Genomic DNA, 21,785 nt, shown 5'->3' with positions numbered 1-21,785 from the left:
GCTCAATGTGGAGGTTCAAAGTTAAACAGGTTTTTTCTTAAGCAGATAGTATGCTTTGTGCGTTTATGCTTAATGGAAACTAATTTATACTTTATTACTGAGACTTGCACAGTACATCTCCTTGGTTCTGATCCATCTTTCCAGAGAGATATTGTTCCATATCTCTACAGTACAACGAAAATCTATTCCGAGTGAACACGATAACATCACAGTGTCGATACTTGGTAACTTTCGAGATGAATCTCATTAACTTGCATTCAGAGTCCTGGAAAGTGAAAAGATTAAACCCTCACCTTTCATTATCTTAAAAGTCATATATTAATGAAATATTCTCCTCCGTTTCACAAATGGTTTATATGAACAATATGTTGTTGACTGAACTGATAATTTTGTTTTGATAATTATTCTTTCAGTATATTGTTGTGGGAATTTGCAGTGCTACTGTAGGCCTTATAAGCAAAAATAATGTTATCTCAAGAATAAATCAAAAGATCAAACAGAAGAAGTTTGTTCTGCATATTGTTAGGAGTGGGGCCCTTTAAAGCAATAAATAATCTCAATTCCGAAACCTGGACTGCAAAGATGTAAAGGAAACTTCCTTTTCCTTGCAGGCTGTTAAATAGGAAACAAGATTTCTTATTTATTATTAGTTTTTAAACCTGAGATATTGTTAGAGTGTGGCAAAATGAATTTTATTTTCCACCCTTCTAGCTGTGGTTTCATTAAGACTGCAGCTCTGATCATTTGTGGAAGATCTGTTGTAACAAATGGTTGAGTAAATAGGAGCATACGGGTATTACTTCAGAAACATTCCCTGGAAAGCAGTATTCCCAAAGAACCCAAGAAAAAATGTCAAATCTATTTTGTGTGAAAATATTTAATATTAAAATATATAGAATACAAAAATATAAAAAATCTAAAATGCAAAATATAAAAAATCTAGACTCTTCGTTTTTCAATGCTGAGAGAAAATAAGCAAAAGAAAATATCACTTTTCTTCCTATAACGAGACGTTCAAAAGAAAGAGATGATATCTAATATATCTTCTAGTTTTGGTAAAATATCTAAACGTTTTCAGTGAGGGAAAAGTTCATCATTGGGGAAGCTTAAATACCTTAATCCCAAGAACACTTCTAGAAGTTCATGTGAGGAAACTCTTTTGCAGTTGTGCATACTGTACTCTGTTTCTGTGCAATAATGGCACTTGTTTATTTTCCAATAGCAAAACAGCCAGCACCTAGGAGCCTGAGTATTACCTTTTTTCTTAAATGCTTTTAAATTCCATGACACGTCTGTTCTTTTCATTGTTTCAGCGTTTTCCAAGGGCTCCTAGAATACTTATTCAGGAACCGGTTAAATCCCTGGCTCTCAAAGCTTAATAACACAGCATTGCCACCTAAGATCTCGTGATATCTTCTCAGCTCTGGGAAGATGTCCAGGGAACACTGATCACTGGACTAAGTGGTGCTGCTGAAAAAATGCATGGTTCGGTTCTGTCTGGCCTAAATTTCTGATTCAGTGCCCTGGTATGGCAAACTTCGATACTACACAGAATTAGCTGTCCTTCAGATGAGATGTTAAATTGAATTCCACACTACAGTACTTGTTTATGATAGGATCCTATGACTGTGTTTTGATGTCCTGGTTAAATTACTCACTGGAGTAGAACAATCAGATTTTCCAAAAGTAACCTTTTATTTTTTTTATTGCAATTGACAAAACACCTTTTCACTCCTTGATCTGATCTGTGGTGTAGTGAGCCTGCTGGTGCAGAAAAGCTGATTCATCAAGGTGGGTTGGGACTGTGACTCAGTGATGGATGAATAAATCCTACAGCATACAGCATTTTGAGATCCTTTGAAATTAAGTAGTGCTACAGTACATGAAAGGAATTATTACTTATAATTATTAAAATAAAGGACTTTAGTCAGCAGAGCAAAACTGTTCAACAAACGATCTGGGACATTTTGGCTTTTGTGCTTCTGTTATCTGCAATATACTAAAGTTGCGAGTGGTTCAGTTTTTAAAACTTATTAAATTATATGATATACACATTTTTTATAAATATTTATGTAAATATACATTCTTTAAAACAAAACAATACTCCTTCTCACCAAAACAGTTTTATGGCAATTGCAAACATTCTTTTGTTCTTAAGCTGAAACTGCAAGTAAACCACACAATTGATAAATGGCACTCTCACAGCGTATTATTAATAGAATACATTGCAAAAAATGTAAATAAGCCACAGTAATTAGTGTCAGACTACCCAGAACATTTCAGTGGCCTATTCGGATGTCATTAAAACTTTTAAGATAACTGTGGGAAATATACCGTACATCTGAGACAGTTTCTGAACTGAGGGCCTACATAAAGAAGCACAATCATTACACAGAACCTGTTCTGGATCTTACCTTTGTTATAGTTTTTTGCTTCAACAGATGCTTCCTCTTACCAAATGGAGTTTAGAACAGAAGTTAGGGTGGAAGGATAGATCCTAATGTCGCACACTCCTGCTCACCTGCTGTAGATATGTAAATCTCACACCCAGGACTTCCCTTCATGTCTCTCTCTCACTCCCCCCTCCTCCCCCTCTTTACCCCCGTGGGAAACTCCCTAGCTAGCCGGATCCCGCCAGAAGTGAGGGGGGTTTTAGGCAGCCTATCCTCACCTCTAGAGTGCCATACCCTCAACCAAGGTCACACCAAAAACTTCATACGTGCATTGTCTATCTATGGAACTCATTAGGATCTAGCCAAACTACTCCAATATTCAATTAAATCATCTTGATGCTGACTTCATACATTCACAAATTAGTTTTAAGATTCCAACAACACTTTAACCTCCCAGATCCACTTTAACATAATAGTGAATTTACGTTCACGTCATTCTCTAACATGGTTTTCCCCCCAACATGAAATACTGTAAGCACAGCCTGGGTTTGGCAGAGAAAAGTGAGAGGTAGGGGAAAGCAATTCTTTATGGCTTCAACGTCTTGTCTGGCAATGATACATTTACCACAGAGTTTTCAGATTTCCGAGCTTGAGCGCTCTGTGTGTGTAAACTTAGCAACTGCGTCAATAGCAAGTACACCCGCAGAGACCACAGAGAGAGGAGAGCATGTCTGAATAAGACCATGCTGCTGAGGTCATGCAACTTCCAATCCAAGTGACAAATTTACCTAAAGCATCAATACAATTGATTCATTTGTTCAGTTTAATTTCAGTGCTCTTTGTTTAGCAGTTAGTAAAAGGAGTACTGCAAATAATAACTGCTTTTTGGATAATACTGCAGTTGCCACTAACACAGATTATACAGACCCTGCCCTGTGCATTTCTAAAAGGTTTCACTTGCAAATTCCCACAAGACTTTTTTTGATGGTTCAAAGACTAAAGCCAAAACTGTGACTTTGTTTCCATTGCAATTAGCTTCATGTTTCTTAGCCTTTTTCATACTCTTGTTGATATCTAGAGCAGGAAGGCAACCAACTACAACCACTAAGCAAATACACCAGTAGGCAGTTTCTATATGGTCCTCTTTGTATTGCTGATATTATTGTAAAATGCTCTCAAATATTGCCATTTGTTCAAAATAATAAAGTTATTAGGAGTAGAAGGCAGAAGGAGCAAAGGAAATCCAAAGTGTTTTAGACATTATTCAACTAAAAACTAATGTCAAGTGCAAAACACAACATGCAGGGAGCAAAACTGTGCCCTACTGTGCAATTACAGGATGAATAGCATGGGCCATTGAAGACTCCCCTTGTGAAAATGACTTTGGTGTTTATATTGATTATTACACTCTAGGGACATTGGGAAAAGTGACAAGATCAACAGGTCCCAAGCACAATTTGCAGAAGTTAAAAAAGGAAGTAGTGCAAACTTAATACAGTGGAGTTGTGCTTGATTTAGCATATTGCAACTCTGTTTGCTAGAGTTCAAATAAGAGTCAGTAGATTCATTCCAGGGTCGAAATGATGTCATGTAATTGCATTGTTCTTTTATTAGACAGCCTCCTCTCCTTTGTGACCTTTCTTATGTTCTCAGTGTTTCTGGACCTTGCTCGGGGAATATGTCATTATAATACTTCTTATAATGTGGGGATAAAAATTGTACATCTCTTCATCCATCCTTTTTCTAACCTCTTTATCCAATACAGGAATTTTCAACTCTGTTTGCTAGAGTAACTAGATTTATTGCAGGTCTAAAAATATGTAATGTAATTGCATTATTCTTTTACCATTATTCCATTATTCCACGTTTACCATTATTTTAATCATTCTTTTTGGTAACCTTTCTTATGTTTTTAATATCCCTGGCCCTGTCACCCAGATAATATTTTATTTCACAAGTTTGGATCTTCTTTTTTCCAGCAGCACTGACAACCCTCTGAAACAGTATGTACACAAGAACAAGCCATCCATCTGAAATATATTGTTCTAGATTTAGGTTAACTGTAAATTACACAGTTCTCTTTCCTGTTTATGAACAAATTCAAAATTCCCTCCAATTCAACACCATAGAATGCACATACCTGTATTGAGCATTAAATCTTTGATTAATATCAGCTGCTCCTTAATTATGTTGAAACAGTGTGACACTGCAGTTACTTCATAACTTTCAAAATGTAAACTGTAATTATATTTATTTTCAAGATTTTGTTCTATAGCGATTACCCATAGATTAAATGTGCTATGTACAGTATCTTCATCAGAAGATCTGAAAGGTCAGAGAGGAGGCCTTTCAGGCCATCAGGTTGGCTGTGTTTCTTTGTAGTCCCATAAGCTGTACTTTTCATACAGGGAAAACTTTAACACCAAGTTAAAATTCCATTAAATCTTCTTGTTTCCCTCTGCAAAGGGAAAATCTGAAGCAACCAGTCAAACCTAACCTGCTTGTCTTCGGAAAAGGAAAACAAATAGAAAGCCTGGGAAAAAAAAAACATATTGAAATGGGAAGAACAAACAGACTCCACATAGAGATACGGGAATCACACCAAAGAGACTGGAGCTGTGAAGGAAATGTGCTCACCGTGACACCATGGAAATGTGCTCACCTCCATGACACCATGGAAATGTGCTCACCTCCATGACACCATTTTATCTCCTTCTAATCACCACTGGGTCACATACATAGGTTAATAATTAACCGATGACTAATCCTGCTACCAGTAAAAGCCAGCAATGACTGCTATGCATTTACTTACAAACATAAGGAAAGGTTACAAATGAGTGGACACCATCTAGCCCATTTGGTAGTTACTAGCTGAATCAAAGACTTTCATCTTGAACAGAGCCAGGGTATCAGCTTCAACAAAACAGCTGGTTAGCTTGTTCCATACTTCTGTACTTGGTTTTAAATGCATTTCAACAGACTGTAGTTTTCTCTTGTGTCCTCAGATTCTTGTTTCATTGTTCCTTCTAAATTCCTTCTAAAGTGATACAACTATAACATAAAGGCCTTACACTCTTCACTCAAATTTTATGTTTTAACCATGTGTCCTAATTATATGTCAACATATTATTTGCTCATAAGAAGCTTCCTCTACCTCAGTGTTTCCCATTTTATATTCTATTTTTTGCTACCTGCATGCAAAACTCTGCACCTGTCTATATTAAATGTCATCTGCCAGGTGTTTTCCCCATCTTGAATTTTATCTAAATCTTCCTGAATTTCATTTGTTGCTTTTTCAGTATTTGTCAATCCTCTTATTTTGTTGGAAATTTGACGAATTTACTAACTATACCAGAATGTAGATCATTAATATAAATTAATAGGAGCAGTGGTCCTATTACTGGTCCCTAATTACATCTAATTGATTATTGGGTGAGGAATCTGTGTTCATATGGTCTTATATGAACTGGTAACATATGATATGATTAAAAGCAATATAGAAATGACTAAAAAAACAAAACTGAAGAGTGTTCAAACTGTATTTTTCTTTGAGAAATTCTCTAAAACTGTATTGTGAAAATGTATTTTTAAAACTTGCATAATGAATACCTTTAGTTTAAATGCAAGTTCAACACAAATCCTCAAAACAAAATCTCTTTTTTTTAATTACTTCCACTGTATAAAGAAATTAGTCTTGAGAATTCCAAAGGAAATCATGATTTGTACAAGAAATCACATTTAAGGAAAATGCAGAATGTACAGTATTAAATAATTCTGGCATGTTTAAGTAATTATCACATTCTGTCAAGTTACAACCCATATTAGAACAGTTGCTCATGGTCAGATTGTCTCTTCATTTTGTGATCATAATTATATGCACAAGATAATACCCTAGGGAAAATGTTGGAGCTATATGATGGTAGCATTTTCACAACATACTGTAATGATATTTCCTGTTGTATCACACACTAGCCTAAACTTTCTGTTCAGCATGAAAGTGAATACATTCATTGACAGACAAGCAGACTAACATCAAAGTGCAAGCTCACCATATTCTGAATGGGTTCAAGTTACTTAGATTTGAACAATTGATTGAATTTCTCTGTTTTAATAGATGTTTCTCCCTTCACAGCATGACAGATCACCTATGCACTAAAATACTACAATAATGCCTTCAATTTAACCAGCTTTCTGAGTTACTATCTACACTGTACCTTTATGGCTTTATGCCATTCACCTTGTGAACACTGACTTGTTATTACATGGCAAAAACTAAAATCAGTTATAATCAGATTTAACGGAATTTAACATAAGGTCATTCAATAGCTTATAGCAATAGGAAATATTCAATGTGCAACAGCATGATTTAATAAACTATATTTGTTGATGTTACAGTGAAAAACATTTAAAATAAAAGCCACTTCCTGAGATAATCTAGGAACACCGAACGTATATTTAAATGATGTTGGCTGAGGCCTGAGCCAGGGTCTTTGTATCTTCTGAAATGGGATGCAGACAAGGGGGCCAGACCTGATGCTCTGGAATAGCTAAACCAGTAGAAGCTGAAGGAACCGAACTTTAGTCTTGAACAGAAAAGGCTATGTAGGGAGGTGATTCAAGTAATCAAAATCTTCAAAGGCACTGATAAAGTCCACGCAGTAGGTACACAGCCATGTTGTTAAAGCCCACATTTATTTTTCTTTCAAGAAATGGCTGGAGAAGTCCTCAGATAAATCAGGTACTTCTGTCGTGTCAATATTACTGCTGTAAATACCATATGGTCTGGTGGGTTGAACAGCCTGTTCTCATTTGTAACTATTACTTTGCACTATTGAGTTGGCTAGGGAATCCTTGCATTGCTGCAACTGCTGTTTGCGTGGTGCTTGTGATCTTACAGTGTTTTCGATGAGACCAGCATCTCTCTTCCACTTAAAGCAACTATAACTTCTATGTTCAGAACTTGATATTTACAGCACAGGAAATGGATGATTTTGGAGGAAGCATGTGTGACACGGTTCATTTGCCTGTTTAATATTATTAAATCATTTTAAAGAAGCTTTTTGGGATATTTGGATGAGAACATAAGGAGTATGGAAATGACTGAATATGTAATCTAGCCATATAATATCTAGCCATTTCATTCCCTGCTGTGTACTGAATGTGCCTCCTGTCCACAATTTCAAATCCACTTCACAACAGATTTCTCTTGTGTTCAGTTTCTCTCATTGTGTTTCAGTCTAAATTCTGTCAAACTCGTTTGGTTGAATTTGTCAATGTCTTTAACAAACTGGAATGCTGAGATCAGGTCCCCATGTAGTCTTCTCTATCCGAGACTGTAAAGGTTCAGTTTTTTAGCCTGCCAGGACAGGACATTTCTTGTATCTGATGTCCTCTGGACTGACTCCAGAGCAACCACATTTCTTATCTTTATCTGTCACAGTGACCACAAATGTGCACAATATTCTAAATGAGATCTTACTTTTGCATTGTACAATTTCAACATGATTTAAACTCTACACTTAAAGTACAGTATATATCACAACTTTCTGTTGGTTGGATACTCACATTGTCTAGAAGATGAATAAAAAAGAATTAGAACATAAATGCCTCTGTTTTGTCAAGGTACTACAGGTAACTTCCTGAAATTCATTGCTTCCTGTATTATATTTCTGTGTTTTCTCTATCTTCATGTAATACTCTGCACTAATCTACATTAAATGTTATCTGCCAAGTTCTTTTGCCCAGCTTTAACTTAATCTCTTAATCTTTCTTAATTTACTTTTGCAGTGTCTGCACTATTCTAAACTTTTGATTTTCATATCAACTTTATTAGTTTACCAGTTACCAGATTGAGTATGATTGATATAAAATAAGAAACGTAGCAGTCCTGATACTGATCCCTGTGGTACTTTGAGTCACATCTTCACAATTTGGGCACTCTGTAAAGTTTTCTTTGTAAAGTGTGTATGTCTGTCCGTTTGTCAATAAAAATAACTAATTATTGTCTTGACAGACAAAAATAAAACCACCTTAAAATGTGTACATAGTCAATAGAAGCTCCTGTTCTTTAAGTATCACAAAAGCAATGGATTAAATAACAAAAGCAGTTTTGTTATTTAATGCATTGCTTTAAGCTTGGGAAATAGCCCTCACAGTCTGCATATTGAATGTTAATGCTTAACAAGTAAATGAGTCACATATGGTTGTTATTTAGCAAACCTTTTTCTTTTTCCTGTCGCTGAGCCAAGGGCAGTATTTTTAGTTGCCTGAGGCCAACTAACATCTGACTGTGTCTGTTCTCCTTTTTATACCGTCCTGCCATGTTGTCTGTTTTACAGGGAAACCAATTCCAACGAGAGAGTTTTCCACTGCTTCTGGACCTCTAGAAAGTACCTATAGCTAGTTTCTATTCTTTTTTTGTTAGTTACAGCACTGAGACATATGCATTGATGTTGGACTAGACCAAGACACCCGATAGATACTGTATAACTAGATCAAACTAACATGAGATATGGTTCAAAAGCTGATTAAGAATGGTGAGTGGACATCAGCATTTCAAAAGCATTCATAATATTATTGAAGAGACTGCTCATCAAGATCATTTTGTACTGTACACCTCAGAACAGCACAGCTGGAAAAAGCAGACAAGGGTCTCAAAGTAAAACAAAATAAAATGTGTCTGTCATGTTCAAAGTTTTGCACTCAGATTAGATGCAGTTAAAGGATTCACCTTTGTTTCCTCCCTATTTCACAGGTTTAGCCGATACTGTTTGAGATTTGCATGTTAGGTTATTAGAAATTAGAAATTGTTTATTGATGCTGATTTTTTACATCTCTAATAGAGAATTCATGCAGATGTGAAATACAAAGCTACTGTTTTTTTTTTCATCCCGACTTCTGCTTACATTTAAAGTAACTCTTAAATAAACTGCCATTGCTTGTTTTAGTTGGACTCACATCAGCTACTGTATACCCACCTCTGCCATGTCATGCAAGAGTGACAGTTAAACTGACTTTTTGTGAACAGTCCTCAGCTCAGCTGAGAAACCTACTTTCTGGTTGTACAACATCATGACACAATTCTGCAGGCTAGTTGCTTTTCCATAGACATCGGAAACCAGTAAAATTACATAATACTGTTGCTTTGACATGTTAATAGAATGATTCAAAGTTATGATAAATTATAAATTATTATAAAGGTAAATCCCAGACTAAATGACAAACAATAAAATAAAACAATGCCTAAATTCAGAATATCCAGATCATTTACATCACTTTCTGTTTTAGCACGAATACAATCTTCTATTCTTTTATTCTACAACATAACAGCCTAGACAGTCATCAAAGATAAAACAACAAACTAGAAATGAGTAGCCTTTCCTGACATTTATAAAGATAATTTTAGTAGAAGTGGGAAAATAGTGTGAGACGTTCTGAAGTACTGTAAAGCATGCAGGAGTAACCTAGTAAGGAAAAGCTTTAACAAAAGAGGGAAACTGTTGTAATTGCAATGGTATTTAAGGACTTTAGGATACATTTGTTATGATTTGTGTTGTTTCTTAGATTGAAGGGATACGTAATCCAATAGCAGTGTTAGCTCATTGCACAACTTTCAAAGATTTGCTTCTGTTACAGCAATAATGGCATTACATTAATAAACATGATAAACAGACATTGGTAACTTTGGGAACATACTTGTAAGTCTAGTAAAATGCCATACTGCTTGTATATCCGTTTTGGCAGTGTAAGAGTTTGGCAGCAGTGCAGTTTTTTGAGAGGACTCTCTGGAGGTCTGATAAGGATACCGACAACATCCACATCTAAACATTCAGCTTCCACAAATAAAATGACTGCTTTCCTTTTACAGGAGTTTTTGGAGAACAGTTTTTGCTTATCAGTTCTTCTGTGCTATCAGCTCTCTCAGGCCTATACAGTGCTGTGCTGGTAGATATGCCCAGTGAACTCTAATTTTAGTACAATTGTCAATGATACTAGTGTGTGGCAAATCTCAGTTTAGCCCTTTGACTGCAAAACACTTTTTTGATGTAAGTCAGGTGTTTAATTTCTTATAGTAGTGGGATATTTTCCCATCCTATGTATCAAGGCAAAAAGGTGACAAAGTTATAATGAACAATTATGTGTCCATTTAAGCATATACAGTATATAGATACATAAATATGCTTACTTTTTTGTGGTCCATACTGTTTATCCAAAAAGATAGGAAGGACACTCCATAAAGCTAAAAGACAGTCCTTAAATTAAAAGAAAAAAAAACTAGAAAGGTTAAATCAAAGATAATTAAGGAAATGTTCTCAAAGAATAACTAGACCAACTCATTGTAGATGCAGAACTGCAGAATGCAGAATGAAACACTGAACTGACCTTCTACTACCCTGTATTTAAAAGCAGCAGATATTGTGAAACAGTTTCTGTTTGACTGGTGTTTTTACTCCTACTAACTCTGTGCAATAGGTATATCTTATTTTCCTGTTCAAACACTGTTGTTCCTGTACCAATAATAGCAGTAAAATTTACAGTAAAATCGGCTACATTTGGCACATATTTTGATTTCATTTCACAGTCTTCACCAATAGAAGTTAAAAAGAAATTAAAGGCAGCCAACATCACAAGTTGTCCATCCAGGTATACTGTTACAAGTTGTCCATCCAGGTATACTGTAGCATGTCAAAATTCCACACCCACTTTTATGTCCTGAGCTAGAGGATATTTTTATAGTACAGAATTTAAGAAGATGAAAACATTAGAAGGGTTACAAATCGCCATCATTAACAATAGCTTTTGTTAGTTGTTCTACATACTGGTGACACTGTAAAACATTTTGTATTCACTTTTCTTTACACCTGTATTCCCAGTATTTTCCACTGGTGGTTTAGTCCCTGCATTGCATTGCTGAACCATTGCAGAATCATTTAACTTGATTCTATGAATGCTTTAACAATACATGATAACAATGTCAGTTGTTGTGTCTAAAATGTATGAATGTGTGTGTCCTGAAATGGACTGGTGTCCCATCCTGGATATAGTCCTGTCTTGAGCCCTAACCTTCCAGGAAAGTTCCTGGGTTTCAAAGACCCTTACTGGGAATAAGCAGTTTTTTTGATGATGGACGGAATATTTCAATTGTTAAAAATGGCAGACCGATGTATAACCACTTGGATAACTCACTTTCCACTTAAAAATCCTCACACGCAGTTCACTGTTAGTGTATGCAAGGAATGACAAACAGCAATAACAATACTGCTGAGCAATGTAGACCTAAACATACATTAGCAATACATAGTAATTAAGAACCTAAAAAGTGAAAAAGCAATGTTAACAGGAATTTCCATTTTCACCAAGATAATATATTTTTATTTTCATATTAATACAGACTAAGAATAGACATTGAATTCTCCAACCATCAGACTCTTCTGTTCCCTGTTCCAGTCCTGCAGGACATGTTCATGAAGAGATACAGTACATGTAGGTTGCTGGTCAGGATCCAATAAATACAATAGGAAGGACTGCCTTTTAATTGGAGAGGGCAGTTATGAAACTAGTTACAATAGTTCACTAAATTATTAACATAACTAATTAAAAACTCCCGTCTACATTTCTGTTCTGGAGAACAGCCTCTGCTCTCAGATTACAGGCATATTAGAAACAGATGAATTGAGATAAATGTGTAATAGGTAAATGAGTATCAGATGGTTCTTTTACAAGTTCTTCAATACACTTATGAATAAGTAGATGTTTTATTATTATTAAATTAACACTGAGAATGCTCTAAAGCCCAGTTAACCCAGTAAATCAGTCAGTGCAATTCACTGTACATCCATCTGTTTTCAAACCACTTTATTCAAAATAGGGTCAGAGGGAGCTGTATTCTGTCCCCTCAAGCAACAGTCGCAGAGCATGATACACCCTTGTTGGGATGCCAGTCCATCACAGGGCACACATAGACAAAAATAAAAACACGCACACCAGGGGCAATTTTTACCTGAAGCCAATTAACCTACAGTACCAGCATGTTTTTGGGCATGAGCAGGAACCCTGAGCACCTGGAGGAAACTCAAGTGAACACAAGGATAGCATATGAACAGGAGGCTTTTCTACACTAAAAGTGTTGTGGGTGGATGGAATAGAATACCTGCTCATACTGTTGAAACCAATACCCTGGTTTCTTTCAAGAGAAAGCTGGTTGAGATCCTTAAAATCAATTAGCTACTACCAAACAGACTAGATGAGCTGAAAGGCCGCCTCTCTTTGTAACCGTTCTTATTTCCATTGTAGTTTTTGATGAGATTGAACTTCCCTCAAACATGAAAGTTTTTTCAGGTTTTCAAAAGTATACAGTACATCCAGTTGTTTTGAGGTGACATCTCAGTTTTCATATTGCACAAATTAATGTCAACTCATATTCTTTAATTATAACTTAAAAACCACACACTGGCTTGTGTATATGTTGGGATTTCTACTAAATTCAGCATGCAGCCTGTCAGACAAATTCTATATTTGTAACATTTTTACTTTTCTATGACATTAATATTTTTTTCTAAAATATTTAAAACTAAATGGATTTTATTGGCACATATTTTACATACAGTATGCGGTTTAAAATGTCACTCTGAGATAGTCTAAATTCTATTATAAGCAATGTGTGGCTTTTATCAATATCAGCCATTATTGTGGACATAACTGTTACTTTGTAGCACAACTACAACAAAAAAAATCAAAAGGAATGATGACACAAAGGAATTAGATGCATTTGAAGATGTTTATGAGTATTTACAGTATGTACAGTATAGTGAGATTTGGTTCAACCTGTCATGCTTGCCCCTGCTGGTGCGCTGTGCACTGTGGGGGAAACTAGCATTGGCATGGCAGCCAGCCACGGCACCACCCACCAGTCACTCAATGCCACTTGCCATGGATACCTGTCTGACAGGAGACCTGGACCACCTGGAGGCAATTTACCACCTCCACCACTTCAGGTGATTCAGGTGACACTGCTCGGGGCTCTGTGTGTCTCAAGTTTCACTGGAATCCTGACCTCTTCTTGTGCTAAGTCTTTGCTTCCGGCTTGCCCCTTTGCTTCCCTTCATACTTGGCTTGGATCCTGTTTGTTTACCTATGACTTCAGCTTGGATTCTCCTCTTGTGCTTTGCTACTTGTTGTGTTTTCCTGGTTTTGACTCTTACATCATTCAACCCCAACTACCTTCAAGGAATCACCTCTGGTGCAATGGAATATTTTAGCAATGGTCCTAATTTTTTGAAACCTTCTAGTTTGTTTTGCAGATTTACGATCTAGATGCTGATACACAGTTTTAGATAATGCCAGGACACTCATACTGTACAGTAGATAAAATTGTGATGTTGAAATGAATGGCATTTTTTAACTAATACTGAAATAAAAATTTAATATACAGTATTATATATGGGTAGACAGTTTAGAAATATAAAAAGAAATAAAACAGTACAAAACGCTGCATATATCTTTCAAACTTAAGTCTGATTTTCTCAGTTGTGATTTTCTAGCAATTCCTAATAAGAGCCTAGACATACTGTAAATGTCACTGCCTGATTGTCGATTGAAGATCACTGTGTCCTAGGACATTGCAGCACTGTGATGTATTTGCAGGTCACTGGCTCTAACAAGGTGCAACCGATGAGACAGCATGGACAGAATGTGGTCTTTAATGGATCTTCTACAGTATATCTACTGTATATCTTCTAATTAATATTTCCATGCATATACAGAGTTACACGTGATGTAATCCACTTTTTAATTTTTTCTGCAAACTTAAAAACGTAAGTTTATATAATCGTTTATATGTAGTACCCAAATACCATAATTGCAACCCCCTATTTAAGGTATCTAAAAAATAAAAAGCAAAACGGTAAATTTAAGCATAATTTAATCAAAACATAATTTATTTTCAGATAATGAAATATGAATAAGATATTTTGCTTTCTATTAATATCCTATTGTCTGGGAGAAGGAGTGGTGGAGACACTGCACCTCCCAAGACCTGATGACCTGTGTGTAACCTGCAGGATGATGAAGAGTAAATGCAGGTTTAGTGTAGGGTGTACACTTTCTGAATACATGTAATCTTATTAATTGTATCAGAAATGTGGGTAATTGCAGTACGTCCCCCTGTCTTAAAGCTCTAAGATCCAAGGATCAATCCTGAAAAGTGTGTATGTCGAGTTTGCATTAAAGTGGGGCATAGAAATAACAGCTCTTCAATATCACCATGGAAGAACACTGTGGAAGGTATTAAAGTAGCAGTTAAAGCAACTGATTTCCTTCCCAGGAATAACAGTCACAAACACATACCATAAGGCAGGGCAAAAAAATCAACCTGTGTCTCATCAAAGGACAGGGGCAAACATCTACCAAAATATCACAAAACTGGACAAGCCCTCAAAGAGCTGCAGGCAACAAGACAAATGAATTATATTGCATATCGAAGAACAAGACAAGCACTCGGATTGTGAAACAAACTTCTTTCTGACTCCCACACACGTTGCTGTCCTTATTGAGCTCAATAAAACTGAATCTGCACAAGACTTTGTCCTGCTCCTCTGATGAAAAATTTTCCTTGCACCTTCTGAAGACACTTTACATAAGATCTTTGTCCCCCGTGTGTGTTTGCCCAGAGGTGGAAGGAAAAGACTGTCTCCTCTTCCATGGTGGAATCCCACCTTGCTCCCTATGCATCTGGGATAAGCTTTGGGAAGCTTAATTAGGTGCATATATGTATTTCCTGCTTCACAGCATTTGTTCTTAATTTGCAGTCATTTTACAAGTAGGAAGTTGTTGAACAAGCAGGAGACGAAATATGTGTGGGAAAACAAAAACAAATGTTTTTTTTTTAGTTAAACATTTTTTAAATGTCTTGAGACTTGGCTTCTCAAGATAGTCCAAACACTTTTTATGCAATGCCACCCTAACATTGGGAAGGTACGGTATAAGTTATCATGTAACTAGGCTTGATTTCCTCTCTTCTTTATTAATAAAAACCTTAAACAGCCTGATGTAGCCGTTCTTTCGTTAGATTTTCACTGTATTTTCAATGTTACGTTGCTGTGACAACAATGCATGACTACAAGATAGGGTATTATTCATTGAAAAAGTGGGGTTTAAAAGCACAAATGTGTTGTTCAATGTAATAATAACAAACTTTGTTGAAACAAAGTGCTTTATTTCTAGATACAATTACATGAACACACTCTACTGTTACACAATATATTATCACAGGTTGCTATGTTATTTAATATTTCTCAGCCCTCTTTAGTGTAAGGCAAAGGAATTTTTTTATGATGTGATTTGTTTTTCTGCTCTCAGGCATTGGTTATGACATGGTGTTGTGGCAGCAGCTCATCAAATTTTGGCTCTCACCACAGAGATAGTGTAGAGTCAGTTCGGTCACTATTCACCACAGTCACTAGAGTCACTCACAGACAATTCACTACTAAAGCTACAGTTAATTAGTAGAATCAAAATACAAAACATTCTTTTACAGTAACAATCAAAAGTAGTAAAGCTGATAAATCCGAACACATTAGAGAAAACGATGGTAGTTGTATCATGTCAGTGGTCATTTTGAATTTCTAATCAGGTTTTAGAATTGTGGACAGTAGCAATGCAGCTGAACTCCTTGAGATCTATGAATGTGCCTTTTGCCTTTTTAACATGTGATACGGTATGTTGCATTGTCAGATTAATGCAAAATCTGAATTATTTAGTACTCTGCGTTTAATTATGTCTTCGAAAAAGGGCACTTTCTTGGCATCCAACCAAGTGTTTGCTTTTCTCCAGTCCTCCCCTTGTGTACACAGAACTTTTAAGCTCCACTGCATAAATCTGGCCAAATTTGATTTTAACTTACATCCAATGTGTTTAAAATCACATTAATACCGAACAGTTTAAATTTTAAGCATACAGGAAAGAAACGTGTGTACAGAGATAGTGAATTAGGCCACAAAACCATAACATTACAATGAGTATATGAAATGAAATCCAACCTGTATCTTTTTTTTTTCTTTTTCGTAATGGCATTTAATTATTTGAATTGTAGTTAAAAGTAAAAATTAGAAATAGGTCACTCAGGCTGTCCTTATTTGTCATTTACATCCCACCAAAAATCAGCAACCTTCTGAAAAAACATTTTTAAATGAAATTGTTTAAATTGGATGCATAGTGCTTTATCTTAGTATCTTAACAAGAGTTTATTAACTCGCTTAATTTAACAGTGAGACGGAACTAGAAAAAACTGCCACTGTAAGTACTGCTAGGGGAGTTAGCAGGAATTGCTTAAAAGCTATTTGTTTCCTGGAAAAGAAAATCTTCCAGCAGCACGGTGAAAAAAGTTCTAAAAAAAGTTGAACAATTATCTATACACTCAGGTTCAGTGTAACATCGTTATGCCCAGGTTCATTTATCATTATTTCCTCAGGAATGTGTAAAAACATAGCTCTGTTACCTAACATCTGCTTCACTTCCTCAGTTTTACTCATTTTTTTTCAGCTCCCCTGTATGACCACTCGACAGCACCACAGCGAAGGCAGGAATCCCAGCACGTTAACAGGAGACAGCTAGGAATTTATCATCGCAGCCCCTACCCCCCTTCCTCCTCTGTCCCTAAACTCATTGCCATCGAACAGTGAGAAAATCAGGTTCTTACCCCTCCTGTGTACTCCCTTACTACCCAGGTCCTCCAGTGTCTGTGAAAAAGCCTTCTTTACAGGCGCTGCCGGAGAGAAAGTCCTGCCTTTCCCACTCACTCTCTCCCTCCTAGTCCACCCATAGTTTCCAACTATCCCATCTGTAGGAGGGAAGTGGAACTCACTACCACTCATTGGAACATGATAAACAATTACGGGTGGGCCTTGCAGATGCTGGGTCCCAGCCCAAACATGTCTAAGTCAAAAGAATTTACTTTTCTTCCTCTACTTGGTATTTGTGTGCTCAGTCTCTCAATGTATCCGTTTCCTACAGATGGGGGGGGGGGGTAGGGGGTTTGTCACAACTCAGCACCGTCACATATTCAAACCTCGCCAAAAGTGCTGCTGAAGATTAGATCTTGCTTACATTAGGGTAATAGTTTCTTTAATGTGATGGGGCCCTGCAGACATTAGAGGAAAAGGGTAACATTAAAAGCTGGCCGTAGTTCTCAGGCAAGATCTGATTTTTACCAAGTTTTGAGTGAGCATTCTGGTGTAGTTTACCTTATACTTTTCAAACTCTGCAATGTTTTTCACTATATAAAGCGTAGTATCTATCAATTAGTAATTTCAGGTTTTAACATTTGAGGACCAGCAAATTAAAAAAAAGAACAATATAATATGTATTTTTAATTTCAGTGAGTTTATATACTTGGATTGATTTGCTGTACTACTGTGCTGCATTACCTGAAAGTAAAAAGACTAAATGAAATTCTTGTAATCTGCAGGGTTCTAAGATAACTACTATCTATGGTATGTAATGGTTTAAAGATGACTTAATGTCTGATTACAAAAAACTTTCTTTCCTCTCATCCAGCACTTGATAGTAGCTATGTTTTTCATGTACATAGCAGGCCTCCTTTTAACAGAAATCTGCCATCAACAGATAAAAACGGAATTTGATATTAGATGATATTAGAAACATTAAAACAAAATTCCATGATCCAATCAAAAATAGAGATCCGAGTTCCTCTGCTACAACAGTCCCTACTGAATGAGAGAGGAGAGGCAGATTAAAGAAACAGATTCCCTGCCTTCTCACATTCACTGATTAGTTCAGCAGCCAAGAAAGGGGGTTCTATCTACACATACTGTAGGTGATGATACACTGTCAAAATTAGATCAGGTTAGTGTTTTCATTCTCGATTATTTGTTCCCATTATGAATGTTTCATTTCAAGGGCAATTTCAGACAAATTAGGTGCGAGCTAAAGTGCAAAATCCTAGGTATATCTATAATAAATGCAAACATAATAACCAGCAGAGACCAATACAACCAGAGTTAAATACTAAATACAGGTATGAGGTCTAAAATAGGGAAACAATTCCTCACAGAATTAGCAAGATTAAAATAATTAATCCCAGGAAAGATGATCAGGTTCTGTTCAAGTTCAGTAACCTCAGGCGTGACTTCTGTGTTTTCTTTCACATAAAGTAAGCATAGAAACTAGCTTGGACTCTTCCCATAGTTCATAAGTTCCTCAAGGGTAAGACTGATACATATTGACAGGGCTGGGGAGGGAGTCATATTGCAGGATTGGAGGCTGCATCTTCTTTTCCAGCTCAGTTTGTCAAGCATGATCAACAACGTAATGTCCTGTACTTGTAAAAAACTTAAAATTGTATTATACTATAATATAACACAGTTTCTGTTGCCGACCAGACAAGCTTTAAAGTTGTACAGTATTTAGTCATTGGTTTATCTGTGAAGATATGGCACAAGCAGGTGGCTACCGATTTGCTTAACCAGGACACATTGAGCTTTGGGGTCCAATCACAGCCCATAGTTCAAATTTTGTTGGTCACGAGTCAGCTTTTACTGGGATTCTCCAAGAGGTGTTGCCATAGGATGGTTAAAACATAAAACACCACCTCAAATGTTGTAATGCCCCATGTAACCAGGACAAACTCCACCTTTAGAAATCTTTAAGAAGTGGCTATAAAGTAGATAAACATCCCTTATATTCATGACCTTAAACATTGTAAACTGAATGATTAACTTCAGAGTTTACAAAAATTGAAGTGTTATTTACTACATTTATGGCTACAACTCCAGTCTGAACTCAACACTGTATTTAAGTGTTTGAATTTGTTTGAAATTTTTCACAGAAGTGAAAAATTATGAAAGGCATTATAGAGACCCATTTTTTTTTCAATTTTGTTTATTAAATATCACAGCAGAGACATCAGTTTGTACACTTTTTAAGAGAATAACAATGAATGTAAGAAAAAGAAATGAAGAATGGAATTAAAGAAAGTGAAAGAGGAAAGAAAAAAACAAATCAAAACAAGTACATGTAAAAGTATGTTTTTAGAAACAGCTATATCACAGTTTACCATAAAAAGGCATAAAGGTTATAGCATAATTATATACAGTATAATGGCTTAGGAGTATATACTGAACTCCTCTTTTAAACCTAGTGCTCTGAAAGGCTTATCCCACAAATCTTAAAAAAGGGTCCAGTTCACCTTTTAGGATGAATCTTAATGTTTCCAAAGAGATCAAGTCTCTTATTAGTAATTCCCAGAGAGCTCGAGAGTGAGGCTCGTCACCCATCCACCTGATCATGATTGCCTTTCTTGCCAGCATCAGAACAGGCTGGACTACTTCATAGAGACCCATTTTTTTTAAAAGTAAAAAGTTTCAAGCTTAAGATTTGTTATGGGCAAGTAAATTCCCAGTTTGTATGGTGTTGGGAAAAAAAAAGATATTTACACTTACTGTATGCCAAAACATTTTAAAAACCTGAACTGTGTTACATACAGAAATGAAAACAATGGAGATCATACTAACAAGGTGATGAGAAAGTAAATTTGTGCTATCAGAGGAGGGCTTTAATTGATTCACAACCACCATCTTTCACTACCTCGAGAAACAAAAAACTGTTTTTCAGAAACTTACTTTAACAGTGAGCTTTAAATGCGCACAGAGAACTGTGACCATGCACAATGTAGGGTCTGTGTGTGTAAACAGAATTACTGTACATACAGCAGGGTGGTGAAAAAAGGAAAGGTTGTGGATGATGTACAGTATAAGGCAACAGATAAGAGAAAAGATCTGTTGGATTGTCTTCTTTGACCACTCAGAAGAAAGTGTCAGTACAATAGCAGTGCCTCGAGCAAAGGGCAGTTCTTTGTTCTTGGCTTTAGTCAGAAGCAAGTCAGGATTGCAATCAAAACACCTTTGCCACCAACTGTTTAAAATACTGAAATGCATTTCATTGTGAAACTGTATTGAAACCTTTCACACAGCAGCTCATCTATCTCACACTACAAAATTATCAGTAACAATAAGAACTCACGTATCTTTTCGTTCACAATCATAATTTCTGCTCTAGTCTCACTAAGACCACGATCTTTGTTATGTTGCACTGAGCAAAGGGGCTCAACATAAAGTAATAACATGAATTTTCTGTGAATGGATTTAAAGTTTCAGGATATTTAGAATTTACTAAAGAACATATATAGTCAGGGGTGGTTCAGGGTATATTTATATAGGTTTTAAGTTTTCAGCACTTTCATACAGTACCTTTAATTGTTCAGTGCTCATCTCTCATTTAAATAGGACTTTCAACTGACTACTGTGCTATAATGATTATGTAATTTAGACTTATGGAAAGCTATACATTAGCAAGCTACTCTTGCTAATATTCTCACTGCAGAGGCTTAGAAATGTTCCAGAAATATAACACAAAAGAAAGTAATTTAAAGCCTAAACAAGTCTATTTTTTACCCTTAGTTTCCTTGATCTAATCAAAGTCTACAAGAGATCTATGATACAAATCTCAGAATTAGACCCCACTGTCATGACAAATACCAATAAATATTGCTTACCTTTTATCACAAAACAGAATAATTTCCCAAGACTGCCGATGTCTTTCAGAAAGAGAGCCCTCAAAGAACGTTTGCAGATAACTCCAAACCTGAATGACCAGTATCAGTTTCCCAGTTACTACAAACAAATACTTTTACACAGCGGTAAATCCAAGCAGTGGCTTCTCAGTTGTCTTCAAAAGGCTGCTAGACCGCTTCAGAGTTGCTGAGATATTGGCTGTGCTAAAACATGAAGTTGGTAATAGAACAGACAAGCAGAGTTCAATTGGGTGGATGGTCAAAGTATCACTGTGCACTTGTACAGTAGGTGAAAGGAGTGTCAGCGATATGGACAGTGGATAGTTGCAGGAGACATTTTATGAAGCTTTGTGGGTGGAAAGAAATGGCACAATACAATACAAAGTAAACACAGCAGAGAACTTTGGACCTAACCGCCGTATCAGGTGTGCAAGCCTCAGGAATAAGGCTGTAATCAAATTGAGATTGCAAAACCACTAGATTAAAAAATAAGCAAGTTATGTGTGGAAAGTAACAGTGTGTATAATAATTAAATACTTCTATATGGAAGATATTCTTTTTTATAAACATTATATGTTTTATTATAAGATAAAGTTAAATGTAAATAGTCACTTGGGATTCAGTTTGTTGAAGTAAATGAAGAACCACTGTTTTCACAAAGTCATCCATTTAATGGATTTGTTAAGTTCTTATGTGGTAATGGTATAACATTTCATTTTAAATGATATACTCATCACTTATGCATTGCATTGAATGTTATAACTCGTTTTGAGTGAATGGCAAATAACGTAGTATGTGTTCTGCTT

General features: G+C 36.0%; 1 protein-coding gene across 4 annotated transcripts in view; it reads right to left on the bottom strand.

Moving 5' to 3' along the window:
• LOC148673705 (phospholipid-transporting ATPase ID-like) overlaps positions 1-21,328 on the bottom strand; it is a 59,463-nt gene extending 38,135 nt beyond the window's left edge. The window contains exon 1 of one of the 4 annotated variants that reach the window (XM_088630477.1): positions 20,962-21,328. Coding sequence is in view for 1 of the 4 variants with exons in the window: in XM_088630475.1 (XP_088486601.1) it covers positions 10,579-10,593 (15 nt within the window). In the remaining 3 variants the exon portion in view is untranslated. Of the gene's footprint in view, positions 1-2,414; positions 2,551-10,578; positions 10,727-17,088; positions 17,370-20,961 lie in introns of those variants that run through there. The other 3 variants (XM_088630476.1, XM_088630475.1, XM_088630478.1) reach the window with 3 other exon arrangements.
• Positions 21,329-21,785: the final 457 nt, after the last annotated feature.

This window comes from Lepisosteus platostomus, chromosome 4 (genome assembly GCF_059453375.1).
Source record: "Lepisosteus platostomus isolate fLepPlt1 chromosome 4, fLepPlt1.hap1, whole genome shotgun sequence".
Classification (NCBI taxonomy): domain Eukaryota; kingdom Metazoa; phylum Chordata; class Actinopteri; order Semionotiformes; family Lepisosteidae; genus Lepisosteus; species Lepisosteus platostomus.
Note: the sequence above shows the minus strand (reverse complement) of the source record. Positions and strands in the feature narration are given on the sequence as shown.